Raw genomic sequence first — 25,099 nt, 5'->3', positions numbered from 1 at the left:
CAAACATTACGTCGATTAAGCTGTATAATTGCAGCAATGTAAAAATAATGTGAAATTTGAACCGTAAGTTGCCAAAATAACAAATTCTAATTGAAATAATAATAATAATGTTATTATTGTTAGAAATATACCATTACTTGCAGCTGCTAAACATTGTAAAATTAAGTACACATCACAGAGATTTTGTACACATTCTTGGCCCGTACTAGTTTATAAATCAGATCAACATTTCTATTGTATTGAAACTTGCGGTTCTAAATCATAAATATACTTAAACTTAACTGATTTTTGTTCAACTATATATAATTTCATATCGTCAATTAAATTTTACAAGATGAAACGTGTCTTATGTTAAACCTATTTAAGAACCATACATTCATTAACGTTAAATTAAGGAGTATATAATGATAGATATTCATAACAATGTCTACTGCTTACTATTATGGGAAATGTTAATTTTATAGATGATTTGTTTTTTAATATCAGTGAAAGTAATTGAAATTTTCAATAATAAATTCTTTTACGTGAATATAGTTACACTACACAATTTTAGACACTGAAAATTGCTATATTAAAGACATAAAAATTTGATGAATTGTTTACATCAATTTAGAAACTACGGAGAAGGTAATAAGAAATACAAAATAGTATGTATACAACTGAAAAATCAATGGAAGCATTCGTATAAAAATAACTACCAAAAAATATTGTATATAGACGCTTATAATAGTATAAACATATCCTTAATAAAAATACATATCATTGCTTAAATATTCTTGTTCTATTGTCAATATGTATCATAACATAAAATAGGATTGATTATTCATTTTATAAGTTTTATTGTTCCTCAGAATCTATAGTATCGACGTAATAAAATATTTGTGACGTTGGCGACCTCTATCTTAAATTTCAAATTGTATAGATACTGAAAATACCTAATTTATCTACAGCTTATAGTATGTACCGCGATTTCAAAAATGTGTTTACATACTTCGTGAATTATGTTCTGGATTGAAGTCGTGCCATGCTTACTACGTTTGTTTAAAGATTCGTCATAATTCCTTAATAAAGTTATAAAATTACTTCAGAATTTCATTTCTGGATATTTTTAAAATATTTGTAACTATGAACGATGAACATATTGTTTTAACATTACCTGATACTCAAAACGCGGACTCGGTATGTTTAACCCAGTCTCAATCTCAAGATTTGTCACAAGAAAAAACTATGACTATCTGGGGGAGACTATGCCCCATTAAGTTACCTTTTAAAACAATGGGTAAGTATATTTTCATAGTAAATATTATTTAACATACTCATACTAGTGTAGTCCACTAAATATGTTACATGTTCTTGCATTGGGCACTACTGTATAATGTTATATTTCAACTCTCCAATACTAAAATTTACTTATTAGTGAGCATTAAATAAATCACGACATACGATGCTGTTGAGTTATTAGAAATTGATCTATAAATTACCAAAAATTGTATAAGGCAGCAGTAAGTACTACGCATTGTCTGATGTGTAGATGCATAGAGATGGACATCGGTATGAATGTGTTAATATACATATATATGGTATGCTAACTTCTAAATGTGTATAATTGCTAATATAGAATTGATCAAGGATATATATACACTTGGTCGGTCAGAAAGCTGTGATATTTGTATAACTAACAACGATTTAAAACCAAAATGGGTTAGTGTGATGAGCAAAGTACACTTTAAGATAACCAGAGAATATATTGATGATAACTCCAATGATGCTGTAGTATATTTGGAAGATTTAAGTCAAAATGGTACTTTTGTTAATAAACAAAAAGTTGGCCGTGGAAATAAAGTTGTACTTGAAAGTAACGATATTATATCGTTAGCACAACCTATTGTCACTGGTAACTATAATATCTATCATAAGTAGATTGTGGATTTTATGCATTTATGATAAAAATGAGTAGATGAAACACAAAACACTGATATTATATATTACATAAATTTTATAATTTGATTATATTATGTATTTGAAACATAAATTAATATGCAGTTCCTGATCCTTGCAACAAAATTTTTATTTGCATAAAGATCTGCAGTCTAATCACAAGTCATTTGATTGTGCAATGGTAGTTATTCTTTATATTGTTATATGTTTGAAACAGTATATGTGTTCATGAGTACTAGTGCATTTGAAACCAATGACTTGCCTCCAGAGCTCAAAAGCAGATATGCTGTGTCACGTAAATTAGGGTGTGGAGCATGTGGAGAGGTAAAATTGGTTTTCTCAAAAGTTGGTTGTAAAAAATTTGCCATGAAGACAATTTTGAAAATGGGTAACATGACGAATGGAACAAAGAATTCATTAAATAATCCAGAAAAAATTATGAATGAAGTCAAAATATTAAAAGCTCTAAAACATGTAAGTTCAACTAAATTGTGTCTTGCTATATTTATATAATCCATTAACAAGTATTTCAATTTTAGCCTTGTATAATTAGAATGGAAGATATTGTAGATACTCCGAAGGCAGTGTATATAGTTTTAGAACTAATGGAGGGTGGTGAACTGTTCGAAAGGATTAAAAGCAGGGGAAGGTTGACAGAAAAGAGTGCAAAATTAATATTTTATCAAGTTGTACTTGCTGTTAGTTACCTTCATGACTCTGGTATAACACATAGAGATCTGAAGGTATGTTTTCGAAAAATGTATTTTCTTCTTCAATGTTAAATGAGAGTAGTACTAAACAAATCTTACTTCTTCTTCTTGTAGCCAGAAAACATATTGTTAGCTAGTCATTCAGATATTACATTAGCTAAAGTATCAGATTTTGGTTTATCAAAATTAGTTGATGCACAAACTATGATGAAAACTTTTTGTGGTACTCCTATGTATGTTGCCCCAGAAATATTATCTAATATTGGACGTGGTTCGTATACGAATCAAGTATGTATGTTTATATTTCTTTTAAAATATATAAATATTAAAAACAATAAATTTCATTAGTTTTAACATTTTTTCTGTTATCAGGTGGATGTATGGAGTCTAGGAGTAATATTATATGCTTGTTTAAGTGGTTCAGTTCCCTTTAATTGCCAGGATAAAAAAATCAGTTTACAAGAGCAAATCAAAAAAGGATGCTACAGCTTTCCTTCTACAAAATTTGGTCATGTTACCAATAAAGCCATAGACCTGGTATGATTACTATATAAAATGTAATTTTTACTTAATGGTATGCATAATTTTCATTTCTCCTGACACTGTTTTTAGATTCAACGTATGATGACAGTCAACCCAAAAAAAAGGATCAGTATAAAACAAGTTTTGTTACATCCCTGGTTACAGGATCGTGAACTGAGAAATTCTGCAGACATGTTATTATCTCAAGAAGATAATGAGAACATGGCACCTCCAAATGTTTCCAATAATTGCCAATACAAGAATGAGCAATATCGAAGCTTAGCAAAGCGAGCACGGTTGGAGACAAGTTCAAAAACTAGCAATAAGTAATATATAACTAAAGAAAATTATTTATTAAAAGTAGATTATTTTGTAACTTATTGTAAGTTGTAGTCATAAAATTGTTTGACTGATCATTCGAAATCTAATTTATTTGATATATGTTAAATATATATACGAAGTACGTTAAATCATTCTTTGACGAAAATTGAAATGAATTTAAAAGTTCATCGCAATAAATTAGTAATTTAGTATTTAGTATAAGAAATTAGTAATAGTGACATTTAGTATAAGAAATTAGTAATAGTGACATTTAGTATAAGAAATTAGTAATAGTGACATTTAGAAAAAGTCACAATTTTCATTAACTTACAGTACAGTTATAATATTACCAAGATTAGTTTACATTAAATACAAAGCTATTTAATAAGAAATCTACAGTATTTGAAATGAATACCAAAATATTACATAAATAATAGTTATCAAATATTATTTTCATACTTACCATTTCTTGTATGTTTATAGTATTAAAAATTTGTTAATTATATAATATTTCTACTTGATTAGTGTTGACATACGAAAAATAAGTCCATCTTGACAAAATTTAGAGTAAATAAGACTTTGTAATGCAAAAAAAACCTGGTGTATATACAATCACAAAATTGTTTAAAGAATAATATTATGTTTATTACATCTCTTGTTCTTTCGAGTAGTTATTCCTCCCTGCACTGGTATATATCCTCGCCATTACAGGGATGTGGAATTGGAGTTTCCATATCTGGTCGTTCCTTTTTAGTAAGTCCCGCCAACAGGCGTTTTATTTGAGCTATCGCTCTGCCAGGATTCAAACCCTTCAAAAATATTATTACTTTAATCACAAATTTCGGTTTAGTTGAAGTATACCATGTGTGGCACGTAACTGTCTTGTCTCCACTAGCCTTTTTGTTGGTCTGTAGTCAACGTCTTACGCTCTGCCAATTCAAAGTATTGAACATTTGAAACAGCGAATCCGCACAGCATGTGGGGAGGTTCGTCGTGACTACGTTATAGCTGCGACTAATCGTAGTTGCTTACACTACTTAAATTTTGCTTACAAGAAAATGTACTATACTTCGAGCATTTATAGTAAATTTATTGAAATAAAATAGCTTTCGATATTAACACTTTTGTTGTTCCATCCTAACTTGCTGAAGTTAAAAATACAGGATGTCATTTAAAATGGTCAAGGTGACCTTGACTTTTAGTCGAAAAACAATAGTTTTTGAAATTTGTTGTATTTCAATATCTGTCAGTCTGTCGAAAGTACTTGAAAAATTGTGACGACAGTTACGTGCCATACCCTGTATACTACTTTTTGGTTTCTTTTTAAATGTAATATTTAATATATGAAACCTTTGGACATGTTTTTGTGCAGTTGAAAATTGTATGACAACGGTATACCGAATAAAAATCTCGTAATTTGCTGAGTCTTTCCTTATGTTCCATATCTCGTGAATCTATTATCCATCTGTATGCCTGCGTAATTTGACAAGAAAAGTCTCGTATTGTAGACGTTTGTATTATATTATTCTTAATTACTGGATCTTTGTGTGATTTAGTAATTCTAACAACTGAACCAAATTATATCTAACACTATTTCTATACGTAATTTTTCGAAAGAAGATAGCTGAAGCCATAATAGCTGTCCACTCCACTCCTACGTTGCAAGACTGAAATAGTAAGAGTGGGGTGGACAGCTAATACGACTTCAGATAGTTTCTTCGAAAGAAAAATAGATTGAAGCAACATCATCAAGAAATCATCATACAGAAAAATTGTTCATTGCTTAATGAACCTTATAATCCCTTAATTTGCAAGTACATCAGTACAGTTGTAAAACACAATTATATCCTCTTTCTAAAATGGGATCATGTTCTACCCACATAAGTCCATTCCTCGTAAACTGCAACATACCTGTAAAAGAGTTGCAGGTCCCAGGAATTTATCGCCAAGCCACCAGTAAGGTGGACAGGAATAGGAACAACATGCACAAAGTACGCATTCATATGCACCATTCAGCTTTTTCCTGTCTCTAGGGCTCTGTAAAATTTGTCGAATACCAATAAAATTTTCTTCCCCCGGACGTTTTAAATATGGCTGGATAGTTTGATATTGTTTCAAAAATTGTTCCATGTCAGTTATCAAATCTCTGATAACATAGCAATGTGGTAAAGGGTATATAACTATTGGTTTGGATGATTCTGGTACTTTCCTATATATAAATATATATATAAGAGAGGAAATTAAGTATTATAATGCTGTTCATCAATCTGTTATGAATAATTGTTGAATAAACCAGATTTGTATACTGCTATCAGTAAAGCATAAGTTACGTGAGGCAAGCCAAAGTGTTGACACCGTTAATGTTCATCGAACAACATCCACAAATGCCCTCGCGACATGATCTACGGTAAGATAACGTAGGATCGTGTTGTGCTTTTATTAAGGCTAACATATCCAACACCATCGTACCGCATTTATTTAAATCGACAGCGAATTGTTGCATATAAGGCTTTACATTCGGCTTCTCAGGATTCCAACGATAGACTCGTACCGTCTGCAGCCTTGGTGTCTGAAGCATCTTTAGATTGGGAAGCAATAATTAATAATAATATGCAAGAATTAGCTAATGAAGATATATACTGACATACCGCTAATAATTCGCATAAGTTGCTTACAGATTTAATACGAAGCTATATTTTTATCAGTATTATATGTTTAAATTATCGCAATTTTTATAGAAGTGATAGTGCACTAAAGACCAATAAATATGTACAAATATATCGGTACATACTTTGCAATATGTATACATTTATTGCGACATTCTTCTTAGCACTTAAATATAATGTATGGCAATGTGTACTTGAGTATGTACATATACACGATTAACCAGTTAAGCGTGTTTGTCGTGTATACACGTCAAACCAAATCTCTATTACGGTGCGTTCGACGTGTTTACTCGTCGTTGTGTCTTTCTCGTTTATGTATTTTATTATTATTTGAGAATTTTTAAGTTTGTAATAACAATAACTTTTCAGAAATAAATTGTTAAGTTTTTCTTAAATAAAAATGTAGTTCTTCTTCGTTTTTCATAAAATTTGTAATAGGACCATTTTGCCCTGCGTTCGTCGTGTATACACGTCATCGCTTGATTTTAATTCCGCACACTGTGAGGGTTTTTTAAAACTAAATTCGACGCTTAACTGGTTAAGGGCTTAATGTCTGCTCAATAAAGCTGTTGTTTATTAAACCTTTTTGTAATAGATTAGTTTAATTGTTCTGAAACTAAAATATTATCGAAATGTTACCGATATTTAGTATCTGCTTCCAATTTCTGCATATAGGTAATTATATACTTATTATACGATTTTTCATGTAACTATGCAGCTACCGTTGAAACTTTTAAACTGCAGAACGGCATAACAATTATTTACACAATTTTTGAAAAGTCACGATATGATGATAAAAGAGAGAAAATATTCAGTAAACATTAATTTTCTAAATGGGGCAAAAATAAAGTAAAACGTAATTGATCGCTAACTTCTGGAGTCATTTTGCATTGTTCTATAAGGGCACGTTCTGCGGCGACAGGATTATCTTTTTCATCAGGTGGTTTTTTTTCATTTGCTTTATCAGCCCTTTTTTCACTGGAGGAAAATATACGGCTTTGATGATGACTGCATTTACACGCGACTCTTCGACAAAGAGGCAAAATTATAGCACTCTTAAATTGGTTTGCGTAACTTGTGGTAGCAAGATTAAACATGCTTGTCAATTGAAAGCAGCCTTTCATGAATATCACGTCAAGTTACAAAGGCATGTTTTGTCTTTTTAATCTATAGACCGCTTCGTTGTCCGGTGTTTGCGTAATTATTTGCCGACCATGAGATACAAACAAAACATCATCATTCGAGAAAATTTCACTATCATTCATATAATCGATTTCAAAGTCATACATTGTATATAATGAAAACATATAAATATTCAATATTTGTATCTTTAATGTTAGAAATCGATTGACTCGATGACTTGAATTTTTTTTTAATGTTGAAGGGACTACATAGTTTATTGTAAAATAACTACAATACTTTTTTTCTGATTTCGCTATTACTTGAAATGAGTAAAAAGAGATAAAAAACACTCATGTTTTTTTTCAACTTTTTTATCTGAGCTTTTTTTAACGAAAATTTGAAGAATGCGTTTTGTAGATCTCGGTAACTTATATGCATGGTGAAAATTTTATCGAAATCGGTTGATTTTGATATAAGCTACAAGCAATTAAAGATCGTGAGGATCGCAGTTTTGTCATGATTTTTTTCACTTTCGACCAATTAGTGTGAGAAATCTGTATCTTTTTAAATTTCTTAACGTTTGTAGCTTGACTCGAAATTGTTAACAAAAATTCTCAAATCTACAAAAGTGGTCTTAAGTATGCGGCCGCCACTGTATACATATACATACATTACATCTTCTTAGTATCTCTTCTTGCACAATCGTTCGTTTTTGCAGTTTTAATTGCGCAAGTAAACTATATTGTGCAAGCTTGTACAAATATATAGATATTTACAAGTATATTTCTCCATGAAGCAATTCGATTCAAGTCTATATACACATATATGGATTTTATAATAAAGAAAAAAAGGTGTTATTTCAATTCTTATTAGTAATCACAGTTAAAAAGGAGATATGTATGTATCAAGAGAATATTTATACACATTTATATATTAATATCTTTTTTAATTTTATAATTAATATTTTTACACAATTATACACATTTTATAATCGAAAAGATTCTTCAGAGAATAAAAATTTACTAATTTGATATCTAAAGGTTTATATTCGTTGAAATCTAATAAATTGTTTGGACAGCATATTAGTTTTCAATAGTGTATATGTTTTTCATAATAAAAGATAGCTGCTCAAGAGGTCAGATGTCATCATTTGTGATAAATGGGTTATAATGTATTAACCCCTGCGAAGAAATACATACATAGTCTTTTCGTAATACACATAGCAGTACGTCAATAAATAGCATTCACTCTATGAACATGAGTGAATAAGATTTTTCAATTGTACACAGACTTCAATTCGTTACGACCTGTTGCTTTCACGAAGGTGATTTTTCCAAATATTATAAAGCGACCAGTATAAAACTTCCAACCACGTGCATCATCAAAAAACTGTTGGCGAAGTGAAAAAGTGAGTATTATATCACGTATTTTAAATATTTTATAAACGGAGGTTATATAGTTTCAAATATTTAGTGAATCGTGTAAAGTGATGTATATATACGTTAGAGTAATTCTTTTCGTTTTTTTAACATTTTTGCATGAACGTTTATATTATTGCTAAATATTTGTACTACATTAAAAATATAGATATTCTTTACCATACGTTATTTTCATTATCATTAAATTTTATATTTTCTAGATATAATGGCACACATTGTTTTGGTTATTGGTGCTGGTGGTAGAGAACATGCTATTGTTTGGAAACTATCATTGTCTCCACAAGTGAGTATATCAAATATCATATGCTAATGTTCAACAATTATATTAAAATTTAACTCTATTTTAGGTAAATAAAATCTATGTTGCTCCTGGAAATGTTGGAATGACATCAATTGATAAAGTTTCTTTAGTGAAATTAAATGTTAAGAGCAATGAGGTATTTCTATAGTAGTCTTTATTCCTTGAAACAATATATATTAACAATATACTAAAATTAGTCAATTAACAGGAAGTATCAAAATGGAGTAAGGACAATAAAGTGAGTTTAGTAGTAGTTGGTCCAGAAGAATATTTAGCAAATGGTTTAGCCGATGAATTAAAAAATGTAGGAATCCATTGTTTTGGTCCTGAAAAAGCACCATCAAAAATTGAAGCTGATAAATATTGGGCAAAGGAATTTATGGATAGACATAAAATTCCTACAGCAAAATGGAAAGGATTTAATAATGCTGAAGAAGCAAAGAAATTTGTTATGAAGTATGTATACATTTGTATTTGCACATAAATTATTTTGAAAAACTGTTCTAAACATAGTATTTCATTGTAGTGCAACATTTCCAGCTCTTGTAATAAAGGCTGCAGGTTTAGCAGCTGGTAAAGGAGTAATAGTAGCTAAAGATAGACAAGAAGCATGCAATGCAATAGATGAGATTTTAACAAAAAAAAAATTTGGATCTGCTGGAGAATCAATAGTTGTGGAGGAGTTACTAGAGGGAGAAGAAGTGTCTGTACTTGCATTTACAGATGGTACAATATAAAAACTTAACAATAGATAAAATTGCATTACATTTTGATGATATAACTATTCTCTGTTCATAGGAAAAACTATTGTACCAATGGCACCTGCCCAAGATCACAAACGAATTTTCAATGATGACATGGGACCAAACACTGGTGGTATGGGTGCTTACTGTCCATGTTCTTTATTGCAGAAAGAAGATTATGAATTGGTGAAAGCAAACGTTCTACAGAAAACAATTAATGGTCTCAGAGAAGAAAAGATTCCATTTGTTGGTCCGTTATATACAATATAATATTATTCAAAGATAGGTGAAATTTACAAAGATAAGTTAACTATATACAAATTTATAATGTTAAAATATTTAGGTGTATTGTATGCTGGATTAATGTTAACAAAGGATGGACCTAAAGTTCTAGAATTTAACTGCAGATTCGGGGATCCGGAAACACAAGTAGTGTTGCCACTATTGAAATCAGATTTATTTACAATTATGAAGGTAATAAATACTTTAATGTAGTGATATTTTCTTAAAATTAATATGCTGTACATTAATATTCAGGCATGTTGTGATGGATTGTTGAACGAATCTCAAATTTCATGGCAAGAAAATGTATTTGCTGTTGGTGTTATTTTGGCCTCTCGTGGATATCCTGTGTCATCATCAAAAGGCCAAGTTATAACTGGTGTTAATGATGTTTTGCGTAAAGCAGATCATTTTGTTTTTCATAGTGGAACAGATATTTCTCCTCAAGGAGAATTATTGACTAATGGTATATTTTTAATAAAAGACAATGGGATTCAATTAAATATAATAGATGTAAATTATTTTATTTTATTCTCTTTGATGCTAGGAGGAAGAGTTCTTATTACAGTCAGCTTAGCACCTTCGTTAACTTTAGCTGCTGCTAAAGCCACTAATGCTGCTCAAAACATATTCTTTGATGGAAAACAGTTTAGAACTGACATAGCACACAAGGGAATTGCAAGGTATGTGAAACTAGCAATTATGTATTAAGAATATTGATTCATAAAGAAATATTTTCAGATCTATATTACATCATGGAAAACTTACATATAAAAGTAGTGGTGTAGACATAGCAGCAGGAGATTCATTAGTTACTGCTATTAAACCAGCTACATGCTCGACGAAACGGTTGGGAACAATGGGTTCAATAGGTAGCTTTGGTGGGTTGTTTGACATAAAGGCAGCAGGTTACAAAGATCCAATCCTAGTGTCTGGTTCCGATGGTGTTGGAACTAAATTAAAGGTATAAGTGATATGTTAGTTAGAAGTTTCTAAATACCATTGACTCTTTTATTTTTACAGATAGCATTTGAATGCAATAAACATGATACAGTTGGTATAGATTTAGTGGCTATGTGCGTAAATGATGTTCTTGCGCATGGTGCAGAACCACTATTTTTCTTGGATTATTTTGCCTGTGGAAAATTGGATGTTAATGTAGCCAATGATGTTATCAATGGCATAAGTGAAGGATGTAGAAGAGCAGGATGTTCATTGGTATGCAATCATAATGTTTTTAAAGATTTCAGATATACACAAATAAATATTAGGTCGAGTAACATAAAATTATTTTCAAAAATGAATACAATTCTTGAGTTACCAGTATCAATTCTATAGCTAATTTTTGTACAAGTTTATTAATTAAACTAAAGTACAGTTAACTTTATATAAGAGATCAATTTCAAATATAAAGTGATCCAATATACATATTGTTAGTATTGCGAGTAACATGATTCATATTAAGTTCGAGTTTAAGCTATTTAAAAGTACTTTTATTGTCACCATTATATAAAATGTCTACAAAGATTATAGACGTACAAAAATAAAAGGAAACAGTAATGATGATTGATGAAGAATTATGTAAACTATAAATGATTAAAAATCTATTTCATATTGTATAACTTAATATGTATTCTTATATACACACATTGAATTTAATGAAAAATCGTTTTATTTTGTAAATTATAAGGTTTGCGTAATATTTTTCAAAAAAATATTTCTAGATTGGCGGTGAAACAGCAGAAATGCCTGATATGTATTCTCATGGAGAGTATGACTTAGCTGGATTTGCTGTAGGTGCAGTTGAAAGGGACAGAATACTTCCACGTTCAAATGATATAAAAGATGGTGATATTGTAATTGGTCTTCCATCAAATGGGGTACACAGTAATGGATTCAGTCTCGTCCGAAAAGTTTTGAAACTAGCAGATAAAAAATATTCAGATATTGCACCATTTTCTGAAACTGCGCGTACATTCGGTATATAGTACTTTTTCTTATGCTTTGTACATTATGCTTTGTTTTTTTTATAGAAATAATTAATTTATATTTCTTATATATTAAAGGCGAAGAATTGTTAGAACCAACCAAAATTTATGTAAAAGGAGTTATTGCCGCTTTGCAAACGAATTTGGTAAAGGCATTTGCGCATATTACTGGAGGTGGTCTTACGGAAAATATACCGAGAGTTTTGCCAAAAAATATGGGAGTATTATTAGATGCTAATAAATGGAAAATTCAATCAATTTTTAGTTGGTTGGCAGCTTTTGGTATGAAAAAATAGAGATAAAATACATAAATTACATTGTTTATATAAATTTATTTTATATTTTGATATATTTGAATATATTTATATCTTTAGGTGAAATTAATAAGGAAGAAATGTTAAGAACATTTAACTGTGGTATTGGTGCAGTGTTAATATGTTCACAAACAGAGAAGGATAAAGTTCTACTTAAATTGCAATCAGAAAATCCAATAGTTATTGGACATGTAACAAATTTCAAAGGTAAGTTCGGAAATATATTTGTTTTATCATTGTATAGTAATCGATGGTATTAAACTTGTAGACAATGAAGTTAGAGTGAATGTTAAAAACTTTGAAGCAGCGTTAGAATTAGGCATGAAGCAATACATACCCAATATCGTTGCAAAATTAAGTCAACCTTTGAAAAGAGTGGGTGTTCTCATATCTGGTAGTGGTACTAATTTGCAGTCATTAATTAATGCAACTCAAGATCCGACACAACATATTGATGCGGAAATAGTTTTAGTAATATCCAATAAACCAAATGTTGAAGGTCTTAAACGAGCTGAAAGAGCTGGTATTAAAACTAAGGTTGATACTTTTTGTAACTCTATAATTTTTGACATATCAGTGAACATTTGGGTAATAATGAACGTTTTAATTTAATGTTTTATGGCAGGTTTTGAAAAACACTGATTATCCTAATCGAGAAGCTTTTGATTCAGCAATGAATGTGGAACTAGAAGCTGCTGGAGTTGAGATAGTTTGTCTTGCTGGGTTTATGCGTATTCTATCAAACAGTTTTGTACATAAATGGCGAGGAGCATTAATAAATGTGCATCCATCATTGTTACCATCTTTTAAAGGGGCAAAAGCACATGAGGATGCATTAGCAGCTGGTGTACGCGTATCAGGGTGTACAGTACATTTTGTAGAGGTATAAAATTGTCTTATAAATTAATACAAAAATAAGAATGCTTTCGAAATAATTCTTTGTGATAAACGAATTATTGTAGGTCGAAATAGATTCTGGAGCAATCATTGAGCAAGCAACAGTACCTGTTTTACCAAATGATACTGTAAAAACACTTCAAGAGCGTGTAAAAACTGCCGAACATCGTATCTTTCCCCTAGCTTTAAAACACTTAGCTAATAGAAGAATAAAACTAAAAGAAGATAATACTATTATATGGTATTATTAAAAATACAATGTGTTGTATTACGTTTTGTCTATTAAATGATATATTTTTTACTGTTTATTAATCATTTCTTATATACAACTCTTTATCATTTTGGAGAGAAATAATTGATAAATTCAACATCCATACAATGTAAAAAGAGGTATATTTCATTTTTTATGAAATGGTTTTGATAAAAATGAAGTTAAAGTTTCAAGTATGCTTTCATTATATTCTTTCATACCAAAAATAGAGTTCATATTTTCATAATTCGAACGCTCACTAATTTTTTTCTTTGGTGTCATAGAAAGTGCTTCATTTGCTAAATCTTCTAATTTAATATGATTCATTTGTTTCTGGAGTATAGGTACTAATAAATTGTATTTATCAATTTTATTATTTACACGTTTTGTTGCAGACTTAAAATTTTCTATAATTTTGTTCCAAGTAGCTTCGTCTCTATTATTCAGTGGTAGGGGGCCAACCTCATTTCGTTTTTCAATTAACTGTTTTCTTAAACTCTCAGTTTCCTCTCTGATGTCTTTAGATAATTGGATCCACTCGGGAGTAAATCCATTTTCTATTAGTATCTGCACATAAATATTGTATTGTAATACACTTTAAATTTCGAATAAAATATAATTTTCTATACCTCATTTAATTTATATGTTACAAAGTCAACGTATGGACTTCGAAGATTTGTATTTTCTTTCAAAGGTTTACCCGTCCCCGGTAAATCATTAAATTCACCTTTCTTCATTGCATCTTGTATCAAGTCTTCTACTAAACGGTCCATTCCAAACCGGGTTTTGATATCTTTTGCACGCTCTTTATCTTTCCCAGCTAAGGTATCACGTTCTTCAGCCTGTAATTTCTTAAGTCTATGCTCCATTACATTATCAACTGCTTTCTGAGCCCTATGCGCAGTATATAATTTTTCTCGTTTACTATATGTTCCAACTCCCACATTATAAGTTAAATAATGACGATGTTGTGGAGCTGTATGCTACCAAAAAAAAAAAATGAATATAAATCATTGCTCATGAAAAACCATTGAATATTGTATATACAATACAATATACATACTCTAATATCAAATTCTTCGACTTCAGGTAAAGCTGTAGATGTTTCCTTTTGTTCCATTCTTACCTTACGTATTTGTCTATAAGCATTTTCAATCTATTAAAAATAAAGCTGATATTATAAAGAGTAAATTATATTATGTATTTATCTTTATTATTTATTTATTATGTATTATTTACTATATTTACCTATTATTTATTTTTATTATTTATAAAATAATTTAACTCTTTTCTTCACATTAGTATACTTTAATCTAGTAACTTTATTCTATCTTTTATTAGTAATTTTATTTTTGATCTACGAATGATCACAAATATTTATACAAAAAAGTTACTTATGACTATCTTGTATGAATAAAAAAATACTTTAAATACTTAAAATACATATTTTCGAAAATGTTATGGATACTTCAATCAACTGATCAAAACAATGAACAAAGAAAAGGTTTTAATCATTTCATTTGTGTGACGAAAATAGTTGGCACAAAATAAAAAGAATAAGAAATTGTTGCAGATAAAGAATTACATGTACCTCCATAAATTTGGATGAACTAGCTTCTGGTGAACCACTATCTGGGTGATACCTTTTTGCTAATTGGACGAATGCTAATTTCAAGGCTTCATCTTCACAATTTTCAGGAACATCTAATGACTGATACCATTGCTTAAAATATAATAAAATATGAAATTCATATATGTATAATCAATGTAATTTAAAATAAATATAAAAATTTCTAATAAACAAATTATATGCATTATGTGTGTGACTTAAAATAATATTATTAAATACAGATATATAATTTTGTAAGATTTTTATTTTTTAGCAGAAACAATGATACATATAGTCAGTGAAGGAAGTATTCTTACATTGATCAATTAAAAATAAAACTTTATAAATCCATAGCATTAACCAAATATGAAAAGAAGAAAATGATTAGTAAATATTCTTAAATGTTCGTAACATAGATACAGATTTAGGTTTGCATCCTTAGAAACTACCTTGTTTATAATGAACTAAAATGAGAATTAAAAACAAATTTGTATTCATCCATGACAACAATCTAAAGTATTTTGCACATAATACTGAACTATTACTTTTATACAACACATTAAAATACTTGAAGACACTGCTATAATTGCCAAATATTAATTCTATCGAGAATCTATGGGATTATCTGGTGAAAAAATTTGGAATATAACATTATACCTAAAGAAAGTTTAAAGGATACTTTACTAAAAGAGAGGAGCAAAATATAGCCTGCTACAATATCTAACTTATTATTAGTAAATTTTATGCCACAAAGACTAAAAGCTATTATAAAATCAGAAGAACCAATCCCACTAATTATTAAAACATTAAATTATTTTTTTTTATCAGACTATACAAATATTTTCTATGCACATATTTCTGGATATTTGTTCTGTTTTTATTGATACTTTTGTAAATGTTAACAGAAATCAAATTTTGTTTGCACTAGATCTGTACGCACATTTTCCACACCCACTACATATATATATATATATACATTTTTAACTTAAATTTCAAGTAAATAATTAATCGTACTGTTCTATTTTAGCTATATATTTATAGAGTTAATGTAAAATAATATTCATGTAAAACAAACCTTCATATGATCGTTGTGCTTGAATCTTCGTGTAATCATGTTATCCAAAATTGTAATAGGTTGTAAACATTCAGGTTTTCCATACAATTGGTTAAACTTTAACATCATTTTTAAGAAGTCAAATATTACAATGATCTCAGTATTTTTTTATGCAATTACATAACAACTTCAGAAATTATATCTATTAACTACTATTTTTAATATATGTAGATATTATTGAAAATAGTAAGGTATCCTAAACGGTTTTATAGTTATGATTACGTGTACATCTATAATACACTTTATACAACGATTTACAGTTAACTTAGAGCATACATCTAATGTTTTGTAATTATGTATTATTAATTAGTTGTTTATGTTACATATTTGCCGGAAATTATGTTAACGTCATACACTGACGTTTGAAAATTTATATCAACCCATGGCACGTGAGTGAACTATATGTAAATACTAACTAGATTACATATACAGTAGCACACCATAGTAAGCCAAGGCGGGGGCAACCGGCTTAGAATTATGAAGCAGGTAGAGAAACTGTTTCTTCTCTGATTGGTTGACGTTTCACAGCTAAACAGTGCTGCCCTTACAGTTCTAGACAAAGCGGGGAAGTGGCGAGTGTGAGCAAGAGAGCACAACATCAGCACAATCCAAGCTAAACAAGTCACACCGACGACCAATGTAGCTTGTTTTACTTTACCATGCCAGTATTCCATCTGGAATACTCGGCACAATATTCGATTTGTACTTTTCACCCCGTAGAATTCTCGAATACAGTCCAGTGTATTTGCGAACGTGTTGAAATGACGATCATTTCTATACTTATTAAAATTTTCGAAAACCCGTAAGCTACAGTTTAGCTAATGGTTTCTACTTTATGAATCTACAAAATTTTGTTAATCAACCATCCCAGCACTTGTTAACTAGGATGACCAGCAATCAATATTCTACTGTACGAAAAGGAGTTTCAAAAACAACGAATAATTTCACAATTTTATACGATTTTTACTTTCAAAAATTTGAAAAACAAAGCTGAAACTTGCATTCATATTCTTTCTAAGAAGAAAGACTACATATTTAATGTAGTAATTATGTACCTACACAAAAATTCTCAAATTCAGAGTTTTAGAGAATTAGAGTTAAGAATTATTGAGGATTGGTACAATTTGCGATCATTTCTACAATTAATGAAATTTTCGAAAACTCGTAAGTTATGAGGGTGGTCCCAGGAGTATAGGTGGCAGTTATTGTTTAAAAAAAATGACTATGATCGAAAGTACCAATCTTAAAAAGTTTAAGTTTCAAGTTTGAAGACTGAAGTTTGAAGAATATGATACAATATTTTCATTTGAAAGGTCTCAGTCCAACCAATATCAAAATTGAGCTAAATTCTACTCTAGGGGAGCCTGCTCCTTCGTTTAGAATAATAAAATATTAGGTGGCAGAATTTAAACGAGGCCGTACAAACTGCCAAGACGAATACCGCAGTGGTCGACCAAATGAAGTGACCACACCGGAAATATTGAAGAAAATCCACAAAACGTTATTGGATGATCGTCGACTGGAAGTGCGCGAGTTTGCAGACATGGTAGGCATTTCAAAAAGTGTTGTACATCGCATATTGACTAAAAATTTGAATATGAGAAAGCTGTATGCAAGATGGGTGCCGCGCTTGCTCACAATAGAACAAAAACAGCGTCGTCAGGTTCATTTCAATCGAGTGTTTGGCAGGAATCGAGCATTTTACAGGAATAAAGCCGAGTTTTTGCGTCGATTCATAACTATGGGTGAAACCTGGGTTCATCACTTCACACCTGAGGGGTGAACCAGTTCCAAAGAAGGCGAAGACTGTTCCATCTGCTGGTAAGGTCATGACGTCAGTTTTTTGGGATGCGCGTGGAATAATTTTCATTGATTATCTTGAAAAAGGAAACACGATCAACGGCGAGTATTATGCGAATTTACTGCAGCGTTTGAGTGACAAAATCAAGGAAAAACGGCCGCATTTGGCGAAAAAGAAAGTGTTGTTTCATGAAGACAATGCACCAATTCACACATCCGTCATCGTGATGGCCAAAATCCAGCAGTTCGAATTGCTCCTCACGCACCCTATTCGCTGGACTTAGCTCCCTCGGATTATTTTCTCTTTCCAAACTTGAAAAAATGGCTCGGTGGTAAAAAATTTTCCAGTGATAAAGAGGTGGAGTCTGCGGTTAATGGCTATTTTGAGGAGCTCGATGGTTCTCACTATAAACAGGATATCGAAGCTATTGAACACCGCTTGGAAAAGTGTACCCAGCTAAAAGAAAATTATATTGAAAAATAAAGATATTTGTTCCCAAATTTCTTGTGTTTTCTTTGTTAGGTCGGGTACTTCTGGGACCACCCTTGTACATTCGTAGCTAATGGTTTCTAGTTTATGAATCTATAGGACTTTTTTAATTCAGCTATCCCGGCCAACAATCAATATTATACTCTACGAGCAACTCTACTCGTAAGCAACAGATAATTTTGAAATTTTTGTATAAATATATCTTCATAAAATTATGTAAGAACAAGAACAGTTAGTAAATATTGGCTTTATGATTCGAATAATTGTACAATGCCCGAATAAATAAATGGAATAGTTTGTTCGGATAAATAGATAGAATAGCTTGTTCAAATAAATAGATGGAATAATTTGTTCGAATAAAAATGTTCGTAAATACATGCACTGAATTGTATGGTCGAAAATTCTGCGAGGCAGAAAGTACAAGTTGAATATTATGCCGAGTGTTTCAGATGGAGCACCAAGCATACGAATGTGCGAAAAGAGTGAGACTGCAAGCATAGTAAAGTGAGACAAGCTACATTGGTCGTTGATGTGATTTGTTTAGCTTGGGTTGTCTGATGTCATGCTCTCTTACTCACTTGTCACTTCCTCTTTTTGTCTAGAATTGTGAGCGGCAACACTGTTTAGTTATGAAGCGTCAATCAATCAAAGAAGCAGTTTCTCTATCTTACTATGGTGTCCTTACAGGGTGTCCTAAAATTATTGTTCAAACGGAAAATGAGAGGTTCCTGAGGTGATTTGAAGTAACTTTTTCTTTAGCAAAAATGCAAACCGCGGTTTTGTTTACGAGTTATTAATGAAAAATAGTGACCAATGAGAGGCGAGATTAGCTGGCGCGAAGCAGACGAACCAACGAGTGGTCGAAGTCCAGTTCCGTTTACTGGCTCGGCTGCCTCGCGCCAGTTAATCTCGCTTCTTATTAATAACTCTCATAAATAAATAACTCGTAAACAAAGCCGCGCATTACATTTTCGCTAAAAAAAAAGTTACTTCAAATGATCACAGGAACCCCTCATTTCACGCTCGTACAATAACTTTGGAACACCCTGTATTGTTGACTACAGTTCTTTAGTACTGTATTAATAATTGCTTATGAATTTTTCGTGATATTTTGAACTAATCGTTTATAAACTTTTTGCAGGATTTTAGTCAATTATTTGTACAAATTATATTTTGTAATTAGTTTGTATTGAAATGGAGTGGGATCATGTATTGAATATGCTTACGCGTGAATTAACAAAAATACATGCTTTGAAAGATAAAATAAAGCGTGAAGATGAATTAATGTCTCATTTATGGAATGATCAAAATACAAGGTAGACAAATAATACACTGTAAAGAAGTAATCAACAGATTTTTTGTTGCTGTAAAATAATTACGATACTTATACAGTAAATATAATATTAAATAATTCTCCTTCCAGGAAACTTACATCATTGTGGTTACAATATTATTATACTAATAAAGAATTGAAGTCTATAACAACAGCACAAACTTTTAAGAACATAGGAAATGAACAATTTCAAAGCAAAAATTATTCAGAGAGTATACAATCTTATACAAAATGTGCATTGTATGCTCCAGTAAATAGTCGTGAATTTTCAGTGGCTATTGCAAATAGATCTGCTTCTTTATTTTATTTAAATAGGTACAATGTAAGTAAAAGTGTAAAATCTGTCTCAAAAGTATTTTTTATTCTGAAAATACCTGTTTAATATTTCCTATTATATTAAAGTTTCCTCACGTATGTATTTCATGTATAACGCATATCTTTTAACAATGACAAGGACTGTATAAAAGATATTGAATTAGCTATTATGTTCAATTATCCTAAGGAATTACAATATAAATTACATTTGCGTATGGTGCAATGTTATTTAAAATTAAGTAATCCAGATTTAGCAAAGAAAATGATTTCCAAAATACGTAAATCAATTAATGATCCAGATTATATTGCACCTGCTATAAAAGGTATACCACATACATACATTGATAAATATTATTACATATTATTAATATAAAATTATGCTTTTAATATATTTGCATTTTGATATCAACCTTCAGATGATATTGAAAAACGAATTTCTGGACTAACATTCAATGAATCATGCATACAAGATGAGTCCAAAAATATTGATGATTTGTTAGATTTAAAATCTATACTTATCTTTCATGAAAATCCCAATTTTCCATATGCATCTTCAAGCATTGACAAAAAATATAATGAAGAATCAGGCAGACATGTGACAGCAAATAGATTTATAAAAAAGGGTGAAACTTTATTTATAGAAAAACCAATGAGTTTTGTAGTACTTAATCATGATACAGTGGATCGTTTTTGTCAACACTGCAATCGTTTAAATACAGACCTTCCAGTGCCGTAAGTAATATAATTAATGAAGCAGTGGGTACTTTCTTAAACTGGCAAAGTTTATAAATTGTTATGTTGACTTAGATGCACAAAGTGTTTGAACACATTTTATTGCACTGTAAATTGTTTGAATGAAGCGTGGTCTTTGTACCATTGTTGGGAATGTCCTGGAAGTCACATGGATATATGGAAAGAAATTGGGATAGGACATTTGGCACTAAAAGTTTTATTAACTTGTACAACAACAACAGACACAATAGAAGTTAATGAAATACAAAATTTGGTAACCCATTTTGATGAAGTGCCCATAGAGGATTTGATAGTCTATGGTATTGTAAGTGTGTTATATATGTACTTAAGAAGACACAACGTTTTGTATAATTTATTCAAATAGATTTTTTACAGACAGCGGTCATGCTTACTACATATTTATTACAATACACTGATTTTTTTGAAAGAAATGACATTAATGATCATCTAGCATACGACTTTAATATTATAACAAATAATAACAAACATCTTTATGTAAGTTCATTACTTCTACGATATATGCTACAACTTATGTGCAATGGCTATGCAATTTCTAGCTCAGACATACGATTGAATCAAAATGATCTTTCTATAGATCAACAAGACATTGTAGCTACAGGAATTTATCTATCTGCAAGTATAATGAACCATTCTTGCGATCCCAACATAATTAACATGTAATTTTTTATTTTGTTTAAAATACTCAAATTGCGTGATTTAATGCTCTGTTACTATTCTTACTATATTTTAGTTTTATGGATCAGTACCTAATTGTTAGAGCATTGAAAGATATTGCTCCAAATGAAGAAGTTTTTAATTGTTATGGTATAATAAGAGATTTTTTATATATTAACCATCTCTTTCCATTTCTATGATATCACATGTATTACCATTATCAATAGGTCCCAATTACAGACATATGTCAACAGAAGAAAGGCAGAAAATGTTGTCAAGTCAGTACTATTTTACCTGTAAATGTGAACCTTGCACTCAACCAAGTCTGCAATATTTCTTGGTAAAAATACAAAGAGTTTACTACTTCTGACATAATTTAACAGTTAAATTACAGTTATCTATCATTGCAGGAAAGGTTTCAAGCCATGAACTGTTCAAAATGTAATGGTGCATTGTGCACTATCAATAATTCTTTACTTTGTTTAGACTGTTTTGATAATCCTAAAGATTATCAACAGAATAAAATAGAACAAGCTGAAAAACTCTTTCAAGATGCTCAAAGTTACATTTCCCAAAAAAAATTTGAAGAAGCTTTAGAAAAACTAAAAGAATGTTTAAATATTAGGAGAACAGTATTATACAAATATAATGAAGATACTGTGAATACTCTAATTTCCATATCAGAAATATATATTACAAATGGTTTGTATAAACAAATTATATATATGATATGTTAATTAATTTTTCTGTAAGTAAAATTAGATGATTTTGTAGTTAAATTAGCAGATGCTATAGAATGCGTAGAAAGTACACTTTCTACGATTACAGAACGTTTTGGATCTTCTAGCACAGAGCTTTTAAGTGAATTAAGTACTCTAACAGATTTATATATTATGCATCTTCGAGAGAGGTCAGATACTACCACAACTACATACAAGTAAGTGTATTATGTTTTGTTTATGAATTTAAGAGGGTATTCTAGTTTAGAACGCGTGTTTTTGGTATTGTTTTATAAAGAATAAAGCAATTTCTTGTATCGGCGTTTTTTATATATATTTTTTATTCTTTTAACAATATTAAAACATTTTTGTAACGAGTATCGTGAGTAATCTTCTTTCAAAAAGATGCCTTATGGTTGTCATGATTCCGGCCGTTCTATTTGAAAAAAAAACACAAAAAAGATTCTTCATCAGAATGCGTTTAGTTACCGCAGGAACCACGAGGGAAGGAAAAATCGATAATTAAAAAAATGGCAGCATTTTGAAGTTAAAATATCGATCTTGTTGATTTTTTGTTTAAGTTTAGCAGGCTACAAAAAATAGTACACATGTACTGAAGGTACATACCAAATGTGAATGGATCTGAATTTCTTCTTCTTTTATCAATCTGCATGGATCAGCATGTGTCCTAACGGCCTGGTCGGACTGTTCAAACGACTATGTATAACTTCATCAATTTCTAGGATCCAATAATATCACTTAGTACAATTATTTTTGAAAGCATATACTTTCAGAAAATGAAATAAAAGAAATCGATTTTTTTAAGGTCTTATAGTCTAGAATACCCCCTTAAAGTTAGTGATAAATAATATATGTAAATATTTTCATGTTATAGAATTCTATTGGCAACAACATACAAATATTTGGAACAAATAGAAGAGTTGGCAGATTTTAATTATGGATCATGGAGTAACGTGTACAAAGATATAAGAAAGAAACGAAATAAAATTATTTCCATTGTTTAAGAGTTTATGTGTACACATTGATTATATTTCTGAAGGATTGAATAAATAAATACATTTTATGAAAATATTTATAATCCTTGTATCTATTTATTTTATATTTTTATTAGAAATTTAATTGTGCAAACAATGGATTCTTAGAATGTACCTCGGTAATGTAAGTAGTATGGAAAAAAGTGCCACTTAATCACTTTGATCCAACTGTGTTAAATGAAGGAATTCTTTACATAAACAGATTAAAGAAAACCGCGTAAAGGATATTAGCGGAGCAAAATTTTATTTAAATAGTGAAGGTCAATCGGCAATTTTTACACTTATTGAAAACAAAAGATTCGAAATTTATGATTCTTAGGTCTGCTGCTTAAGATTCTTAAGTCTGCTGGATTCATTTTTAAAAATAAAAATGTGGAAAAATGCATAAATAAACTTTATCAAGGAGAAAAAGATACGCTAAAAACAGAAATGATTTCTACATTTCCTCAAATTGATCAGGGACATATTCTTTATTTAACATCAAAATCAAGGTTAGAGAAACCTGTTGTCAAAGAGCGAATCGAAAATTTTATAGGTCTCTTTGGATGCTATTCCTGAAGTATCAATAATTCTTAAAGTGATACAATATACAGATTATCTTGACATAATTTTGGATTTTGATAATGAAAACATCAAGGATATTAATCCTACTGCTTCGAAAAATACAACAAGAACTACTAATTATGAAGACGGTAGAATTTACATACAAGCTAAGATAGAGGAAAATCAACTATTAGGTACTTTAGCTCATGAGTTAACGCATCTTGCGATGTACATATACCCTATACAATAAAAGTGATTGTAATCCGTTTGAGAATTTAAAGAATGCTAAAAAATTAATATTTTGCGGAAATAACAGCGAATATTAAAGAATATACAAAAAATACAGTTAAGATGATAAACAGTATTACTGAAGATAGTCTGTTCATAACTCTAGTAAGAATATTTACATGCAGTGACCCACAAAAGTGTTCGTACACATTTTAAAACGCAATAACTATTTTAAAACTGAACTAAATGACTTGAATTTTTTTAGGTGATAGAGGGACTAATCTACTAGACGATGACTTAAATGCTTTTTTTTATCCGAGTCTATCACGAAAATTTAGAAAATGTCTATCATAGATCTCGGTAACTTATATGTATGATAGAGACTCTGCTCGAGACTTTCTCTAACTGCTTGAGATTGCTTGAAACTGCTAGACTGCTCGAGACGGCGCAAGACTGCTCGAGACTACATATTTCGAGACTGCTCGAGACTGCTCGAGACTGTTCGAGACTGTTCGAGATACCAAATGTAACAGTATTTTATTAGATATTAATTAGTTGTAATGTGCTAAAATAAGCATATATTATGTATTTGTGGAATTTGTAGTTATAAGTTAGCCTTGTAAGTAATGTTGTGATGTATTTGGGCGCATGGAACCCGTTAGATTCAGTGCCTTATTTTCCAATAAACAACAACAAACTCAGTTGAAATAGAAATATTCTACGGTTCGAAAAATTCAATGACATTTTGTTATAACTTTTGAACCACTATAGGTGTTACAATGAAACTTTTACTAAAAATATTTAAAAGTAATCATTCTTAACTTTAGATAATTACATATCTTTTGCGTTTGTTAAGGAATAATTTTTAATTAATTTTGATTGATATTTTTGATACGAAAATTGTTTAAATATAATTTTACGAATTATTTTTTGCTTTCTAAGTGTGTATTTTATATGTATGTCAAATATAAA

At 30.1% G+C, this 25,099-nt stretch overlaps 5 protein-coding genes and 1 long non-coding RNA gene across 15 annotated transcripts; 3 read left to right on the top strand and 3 right to left on the bottom strand.

Annotated features, from left to right (window-relative positions):
- The first annotated feature begins 137 nt into the window (after window positions 1–137).
- On the top strand, window positions 138–4,142 carry LOC117225470 (ovarian-specific serine/threonine-protein kinase loki). The gene is made up of 7 exons (XM_033479090.2): window positions 138–1,279; window positions 1,619–1,894; window positions 2,156–2,412; window positions 2,478–2,681; window positions 2,763–2,936; window positions 3,021–3,185; window positions 3,261–4,142. The coding sequence occupies exons 1-7, from the start codon at window positions 1,126–1,128 to the stop codon at window positions 3,498–3,500; spliced, it is 1,470 nt and encodes a 489-aa protein (XP_033334981.1). The 5' UTR covers window positions 138–1,125; the 3' UTR covers window positions 3,501–4,142.
- Window positions 4,053–8,319, bottom strand: LOC117225095 (succinate dehydrogenase [ubiquinone] iron-sulfur subunit, mitochondrial). Of its 2 annotated transcripts, none has more exons than XM_076528327.1 (5): window positions 7,029–8,319; window positions 5,822–6,077; window positions 5,403–5,700; window positions 4,842–4,964; window positions 4,053–4,300 (listed from the first exon to the last, which is right to left on the bottom strand). In XM_076528327.1, the coding sequence occupies exons 1-5, from the start codon at window positions 7,279–7,281 to the stop codon at window positions 4,163–4,165; spliced, it is 1,068 nt and encodes a 355-aa protein (XP_076384442.1). In that variant the 5' UTR covers window positions 7,282–8,319; the 3' UTR covers window positions 4,053–4,162. The 2 variants fall into 2 exon arrangements, with proteins under 2 accessions (XP_076384442.1, XP_033334404.1); XM_033478513.2 differs by lacking the exon at window positions 7,029–8,319 and adding an exon at window positions 6,140–6,977 and having other exon boundaries at window positions 5,822–6,069.
- Window positions 8,320–8,569: 250 nt separating this feature from the next.
- Window positions 8,570–13,549, top strand: Gart (trifunctional purine biosynthetic protein adenosine-3 Gart). Its single transcript, XM_033478071.2, has 17 exons — window positions 8,570–8,687; window positions 8,919–9,001; window positions 9,066–9,155; window positions 9,228–9,475; window positions 9,546–9,745; window positions 9,818–10,012; window positions 10,106–10,236; window positions 10,300–10,510; window positions 10,592–10,727; window positions 10,786–11,008; window positions 11,068–11,262; window positions 11,769–12,024; window positions 12,111–12,314; window positions 12,407–12,553; window positions 12,615–12,883; window positions 12,972–13,229; window positions 13,309–13,549. Exons 2-17 carry the CDS (start codon window positions 8,924–8,926, stop codon window positions 13,492–13,494), a joined length of 3,027 nt encoding a protein of 1,008 aa, XP_033333962.2. The 5' UTR covers window positions 8,570–8,687; window positions 8,919–8,923; the 3' UTR covers window positions 13,495–13,549.
- LOC117224923 (dnaJ homolog subfamily C member 28) lies at window positions 13,507–16,695 on the bottom strand. 2 transcript variants are annotated; one of them, XM_033478263.2, is made up of 5 exons: window positions 16,178–16,695; window positions 15,085–15,204; window positions 14,557–14,649; window positions 14,123–14,476; window positions 13,507–14,060 (listed from the first exon to the last, which is right to left on the bottom strand). In XM_033478263.2, the coding sequence occupies exons 1-5, from the start codon at window positions 16,283–16,285 to the stop codon at window positions 13,641–13,643; spliced, it is 1,095 nt and encodes a 364-aa protein (XP_033334154.2). In that variant the 5' UTR covers window positions 16,286–16,695; the 3' UTR covers window positions 13,507–13,640. The 2 variants fall into 2 exon arrangements, with proteins under 2 accessions (XP_033334154.2, XP_033334078.2); XM_033478187.2 differs by having other exon boundaries at window positions 15,085–15,216; window positions 16,178–16,692.
- Window positions 16,696–18,996: 2,301 nt separating this feature from the next.
- LOC117225226 (protein-lysine N-methyltransferase SMYD4) lies at window positions 18,997–23,393 on the top strand. 8 transcript variants are annotated; one of them, XR_013036592.1, is made up of 13 exons: window positions 19,266–19,577; window positions 19,648–19,822; window positions 19,930–20,161; window positions 20,294–20,477; window positions 20,571–20,886; window positions 20,962–21,211; window positions 21,283–21,584; window positions 21,659–21,732; window positions 21,810–21,922; window positions 21,993–22,284; window positions 22,357–22,519; window positions 22,888–23,022; window positions 23,197–23,393. XR_013036592.1 is itself a non-coding variant. In XM_076528315.1 (12 exons), the coding sequence occupies exons 2-12, from the start codon at window positions 19,701–19,703 to the stop codon at window positions 23,324–23,326; spliced, it is 2,178 nt and encodes a 725-aa protein (XP_076384430.1). In that variant the 5' UTR covers window positions 18,997–19,112; window positions 19,648–19,700; the 3' UTR covers window positions 23,327–23,393. The 8 variants fall into 8 exon arrangements, 6 of the variants coding, with proteins under 6 accessions (XP_076384430.1, XP_076384432.1, XP_076384431.1 ...); XR_013036594.1 differs by having other exon boundaries at window positions 22,883–23,022; XM_076528315.1 differs by lacking the exons at window positions 19,266–19,577; window positions 22,888–23,022 and adding an exon at window positions 18,997–19,112.
- Window positions 22,529–23,051, bottom strand: LOC117225372 (uncharacterized). The gene is made up of 2 exons (XR_004491507.2): window positions 22,929–23,051; window positions 22,529–22,737 (listed from the first exon to the last, which is right to left on the bottom strand). It is a non-coding gene; the product is annotated as an uncharacterized LOC117225372 (long non-coding RNA).
- Window positions 23,394–25,099: the final 1,706 nt, after the last annotated feature.

Source organism: Megalopta genalis, chromosome 1 (assembly GCF_051020955.1).
Source record: "Megalopta genalis isolate 19385.01 chromosome 1, iyMegGena1_principal, whole genome shotgun sequence".
In the NCBI taxonomy this organism is placed as follows: domain Eukaryota; kingdom Metazoa; phylum Arthropoda; class Insecta; order Hymenoptera; family Halictidae; genus Megalopta; species Megalopta genalis.
The sequence above is the reverse complement of the archived record's forward strand: the minus strand, read 5'-3'. Positions and strand labels throughout refer to the sequence as shown.